Source organism: Buceros rhinoceros, unplaced genomic scaffold (genome assembly GCF_000710305.1).
Source record: "Buceros rhinoceros silvestris isolate BGI_N320 unplaced genomic scaffold, ASM71030v1 scaffold31773, whole genome shotgun sequence".
NCBI lineage: Eukaryota > Metazoa > Chordata > Aves > Bucerotiformes > Bucerotidae > Buceros > Buceros rhinoceros.
This window is the reverse complement of record NW_010404718.1, coordinates 19,681-25,604: the sequence shown is the minus strand read 5'-3', so window position 1 is coordinate 25,604 and position 5,924 is coordinate 19,681. Positions and strand designations below refer to the sequence as shown.

Sequence of the window (5,924 nt, the reverse complement as noted above, 5' to 3'; positions counted from 1 at the left end):
TACAGTATGGTATGTACTGGTTCAGTTATACTGCTGTTGGACACAGAATACATTTCTTCTTATCAAAACCCCTCCAAAACGGGGAAAGCCAGAAAAATAATTGTTTAAAAGGGTGTCAGAAAACTGTGATGCAACCCGTTTGAAAAGGTGTGTCTTTGAAGCTGAGAAGTGACAAGATAGTGGAGTACAGCACGAGGTCTTTAGCTGTAGGTGGGGTACCCAACCCTTGAACAGCATTTGGTATGGGGTGAGCGAAATCCTTCAGAAGCACCTTTCGGGAATGCTTATTGCCAATTGCTAAGACTGGGTGTCGTCCCCCCCACCTTTCACCACTTCCTCCCAAACTTTGGACTATATCACTGTCTGAGAGAGAAACACCAAAAAATCTCTGAACTTCTGAGAGCAAGTCACCCCGAAGCCTCTGGGGAGGCTGTGGACCTCCTCCAGGAGCAGCGGCCGAGCTGGGAGCATGGCTGTGGGCTGCGGGAGGCGCAGGTGGGCGCTGCCCGGGTGCCGCTGTCCTGGGGGGCTGCTGCAGGAGCTCGGTGGAGGAGAAGAGGGGGTTGCCGAGTGCCAAAAAGCTTCCGCAGGACTCTCCCTGAGGGTGGGTAGTTAGAAGGGCTTTGACAAGGCTTGCTGATTTAACCTTTGCCTGCTTTGCCCTGCCAGGGGTGGCCACTAGATGTCAAGCTCATAATACAATTAGTACATCTGTGCAGTTGACCTTGGCAGCGCGCTTACGCTGCTCTGGGAAGTGTTAACACCGAATTTGAGTGTTAACTGGAGATCCCTCGGAGTTTGCTGCACGCTGTACAGCTTATCAAATGCCCATCTAGTTCAGCACAAGTGTTTACAGTTCTTAAAGAACGAGAAGGGTTTCCTTTTGTGGAGCCCAGCGTCTTGAGCTGCTCCGTTAACCCTGCAGGTGCCGTGGTAGTTTTGTTTCAGTTCATGGAAACCAACTCGCTCTTCAGTGTTTCAGGAGATCCCTTCTACTGGCACCATTTGATAATTTTATTTTATGATTCTGTTGACGTAACCATGTCCCCAAAGGTGGGAATGGTGAAAGCTAACGGATTTGTTTAGATTTTTGTGTGCTTTGCTGCCCTGTGCAGCGCTGCAGGACACAGAGTGGTGAACGAGTAACATGACTGAGCTGTACCACTGGCACTGGATCACTCCAGGTTTGCTCTTTCAAGCACTCCTGCACGTGAGTAATTTTACGCAAAGGAGTAGTGCTGTTGAGTCCAGGAGTTGCAAGTTCAGTTTTGAGATGCATAGGAGATGCAGGGTTGGGACCTTGCGTTGGCTTCCCTTCCTGGCAGCCTCCACAGGTTTGTCCGCGTTGCCGTGGTTGTTGGGAGAGTGGCTGGCTTCATGCTGCGGGGTGTTAGAGTTACGTAGTTTAAGAGGTAGTTAATCACACGCATTCCACATAGGAAAGCTGTGCAGAATCCAGCGGGCTGCGTTCTTCAAGTTGATTTGGTTTGGCTTGGTTTTTTTCAGTGTCTTTTTTGCATCAGCTACATTAGAAGCAGGGTTTTTTTAGGATTCCCAATAACACTTGATGCGTTCCGGATAAACTTTGTTCCTACAAGCACCAGCATATTTGTACCCAGATTCTACCCAACCCGCAATTAAAGTACACATGCCCTAACAGCCAACCAAATCGCTCCTCATCGGATTTTGAAAAACGTAATGCGGGTCTTATTTAATACGGTATCTTGTGCAAATATTCTGAAAAATCGGTAAAGCGTGCGTCTGCCCCCCGTCTGCGTATGCGTGGAGAGGTGCCCGTGTGGGAGGTGAGGGGGTGCCTCCCTCAGCGCACGGATGAGAAACGGCCGGTGTTTTCCCGGGAGTGCAGTCCGTGCCGGTGCCACAGGTGGCTGTTACTTAACAAATTCTGAGATTTAGGGCTACCGAATGGATCCCACCGAGTGTGCCGGGTCAGTGCCGGGTTTCGCATGGCAAGAGTGCCCTCCACTGTTCAAATCCATACTAACAGCTTTTGTGGTCTGAGAAAAAGGACAGAAAATTTTTCTATTGAGTCTGGAATTTCTTCTACATTGTTAAACACAGTAGGGGTCTCTATTTGTCTCCTCCTGTTTCACAGCTTGGGCTCAGTATGTGATAATTCATCTTTCTTTATGGGATTCAAAGCTATCATAAAGAGTTAAAAAGAATTAATTTGCAAGAAAATAAACGTGTTCTAACAATTTAAGAAAACTTTCTTGAAAAGCTCCGCCAATTGTAAGAGGCGATACAGCTGAGGAAAGAGTAATACTGTTCTTCTGGGGGATCGGTGCGTTGTTACAAGGCTGCTGTTTCCAAATGCATATGGTTTTGAAAACAAATTTATAGGGTTTTAATGTATTTTCTTACTTTATTAAAATTGTGCTTGGAGAAATACAAGTTTATGTATTCTGATGACAGGAGCAGTAAATAATTGTGCTGTATTGGTGTGCTGTGCTCAGAGTTTTACTTATAATATTGCTTGTTTAAATCTATAAAAATGCTGTGAGCTGCACTTTGAAATGATTATGGAATTTGCATGTGAGAGCGTTTTACACATCTGTCTTCATAGTTAGCAGGCATTTTATCCTCAGCTGATGCTAACAAATGCAGTTTTTTCTGAAACTTCTTCTCAGTTCGTACACTGCTTCTCAGGGAAAGATCAGTGAGGTTTCTTTTTTCCCGAAAGAAATTCCTACATTTATAAAATACTGTCTCAATTATGCAGCTCTGAATGCAGAAATAGTAGTAATTCATACACTTTTCCATGCTTTCGTTTGTATTATTGCATGTAGTCTAAAAAGCAGCTTCAGAAAATAATTAACTTACACATTTGCTGGATTCCTTTTGCTGGGACCTTTACTAGACAGGTTTGTTGGAATGCTTCAGGAAGGTATCAGCAATGAGAAATACATGAAAGCCTAGAAAATGCGGATTCTCTGACCTGGAGATTTTTTATCCAAGGGTTTTATGAATCATACATAATTTGAGGAATCTGTGACCTGGAGTAACAAATACAACAAATACTGAATTGTCAGAGAACATCGGATTGTAAGTCCTTTTTAATGTAATCAAAAAGGTGCTTTTCAGGTAGTTTACATGTACAGAACTAGAAGTGATTTAAGTTGAGACAAAAAGAAAAGATTCTGGAGCAAAGATGAAACACGGTGGGGTCGGTTAGGGCTTTTTCCAGGATGGAAGCAGTTAGTCCTAAGAAAGGGGGTATTTAATAAACAGCGCATGTTTTCAGAATTAACCTGACGGGAATGGGATGATGAATTTCAGTCTGTTCCACAGAAGTAGATGGCAGCATTTTTGAAGCATCCATTCACATCGTGCAAGAGGCTTTTCTCTCACACAGAGCAGAAAGACATGTGCCCACGATAAAAATTCAGAGCTAGTAGAGCCAGGTTTACAAATCCCGCGTGCGTGTAGTCAGATGCTGTGGCGATTTTTTTCTCAACTGTACGCATTCCCTGACAGGGACTGAAGGAGCCACGGCACCCTTTCAGCCCTCTTCCCTCCTCTCAGGTGGCGAGAAAGCAGCCACGCATTGCTCCAGCGTTTGGTGGGTACGTGTGGGGAGGGTGGCTGAGCAAAGCGGCACCCCCTGTACCCCCCTCGCTGAGTCAGCGGAGCACCTGAGCGGCCTCGGGTATCACCATCCCAAAGTGACTTGCACAGAATACCTTCGTTTGAATTTCTGTGCACTATTCTTAGGGCCAGATCCCCAGTGATGCAAGGTGACAGCATTCTGCTGGCGTCCTCACAGCTCTGCAGGTTGGGACCTGCGTAGGAGCTTGCCCCGGGTTCCGTTTGAGAGATGCTGCCTGCAATTTTTCACCTGTTTTCGTAGGGTGAGCTTTACGTGCTGTAATTCATCTTGCATCTCAGAGCAGCTTCAGATTAGTCTGTTAGCTGTTAGACTGCTAATGAGAAAAAGAAAATAACGGAGAGGTTATTAGTGGCTGAGATCCTGACTGCTTGACAAAACTCCCATTCAACACCTTTTGTGTAACTAAGAACTGCGAAATTCAGCCCATGTCTATAAGATGAAGCAAGGGCTCAATTAATTCCCCCAAAGTCCTTGAAAATTCTCACTGCACCGCATCCTCACTGTAATAATAAAAATGATTGTTTCTCCTCAGGAGAAATAAAAGGAAAAAGGTGGAATTCTTCAGCACTTAATGGATTTACTCACTTTGTACTATATCAGAAAATGAAAGCAAGCTATAAACCATCAGGAAACAGGGGAAGATGTTGTGCTTTCCTGTAACAGGTATATGCCGTAACTAAAACCCAAAATTAATTTTTAGGTTAATATTTTAACATTTAAAATTTTTAATAATCTGGAGCAGCGATAAAATTTTGCTGTTGCTTTCTGTCATTTACAAAGTGATTGAGTTTTAACAAACACAAAAAATACCTGTTCATGTGGAAGCAGATGCTTTTAAGCTTTATTCCCTATTGAAATCGGTGAGGACTAACACTTCAGAAGCAACAATAAATACAGTACCGTAGCACTTTCATATAATAGGTACTACTGAAAGGGATATTAAAAACTTCATTTGGGGCGTACTGGGACAATGTTTCTCTGATGCATAGATACATATAGATATATTAAAAATACTTAGCAGTAATTATTTTCAGTCTTGCCTTTCCCCCCTTGCAGTGCTTGTTTGGGGCAAGACCGCAGAGACTGCTTTGCCTGATTAGTTCACAGTCTTTCAGTCCCATTAATTTCAGTGGTGTTTCTAACATGAGTAAAGGCTACTCGTTTGAGTAGGAGTCATTGGATTGAGCCCGCAGTCTGTTGCTCTGAGAAGCATCCCTCAGTGTGCTGCGCAGGGAATGTACCGTCATCAGTGGCAGAGCACCGTTTACTTCGGTGGCATCCGTGTCACCTGCTTGCTTGCCAGTCCAACCAAGTGAAGCTTTGAGAGAGATTTAACTTGTCTGATTTCTTAAGAAATGGCGAAATAATTTACCCTGAATGGAAAACACCGTGGTGAGGTTCTTTATGTGTCTACTTCAAAGTTGTTTTGGAGGTAAAAAAAAAGCTCCTAAGGACTCTCTAGCATTGATCTCTCAAATATTTTTCAGAAGGAGTCCTTGAATATTCCAAGGCAGATGATGAGATGAATGTACTTGGATTGGTCATTTGAAGAGTATTCTCATTATTTTTAAGGCTTGGGAGGTGAGGGAAGGAGGAATACAAAGCAGAGCGGTAGGTCCCCAGTCAGTATGGGTGCAAGGCTGGTCCTGGTGGGAACGCACAAACCCAGCCGTTTATTTTACCGAAGAGAGCTGAGCGCTGAACGTCTGAGAAACACACTTGGGCTTTTTCACAAGTTACCTTTGGAATGCAAACTGCTGCTACTTCAAGTTTATGAATTAGTGCACCAGACTGGTTATTGTCTTGGCACGCTGTTCATAGTGATAGCTCCTGGCAGCGGGCACCAGTAGTTTAGGTTTCTGCTGGAAGTTTACCCATTTTACATACTAGCGTTGACATATGTAGATCATGAGATAGATTGTCTTCTAGTGCAGAACGTAATACCTGTTTTGATCGTAAGTTTTGACTGAAATACCTGTTTTGATTCACATTTGGGCTTGGTGGTTACTGCGCAGTGTCCGAAATAGTGAGCTGACTGGTGTTTGATCAGCACCTCCTAGATCAGAGGACAGCCATGCTGCAATGGCTACACGGGCTGGATCCATCTCTCACTACTTAAACCTCGTGTGCAAGGTTCGGTTAGAGCGAGCTCGCTTCCAGCAAAAGAATAGTGATACGTAGATAGATAAAAGACTGGACGAGGAGCCGCACAGTTTGCAGCTTCTTTTAGAATCAATCCTCCTTTGCAACCATGCCTTAGTAATAGTAGTTGTAGTAGTAGTAGTAATCATCA

The 5,924-nt window shown here is 44.1% G+C and overlaps 1 protein-coding gene across 1 annotated transcript in view; it reads left to right on the top strand.

The window, feature by feature from the left end:
- Window positions 1-469: 469 nt before the first annotated feature.
- Window positions 470-5,924, top strand: part of SALL3 (spalt-like transcription factor 3) — a 13,890-nt gene continuing 8,435 nt past the window's right edge. Inside the window, exon 1 of the mRNA XM_010133488.1 lies at window positions 470-608. Within this exon, the coding sequence (XP_010131790.1) occupies window positions 470-608 (139 nt within the window). The remainder of the gene's footprint in view (window positions 609-5,924) is intronic.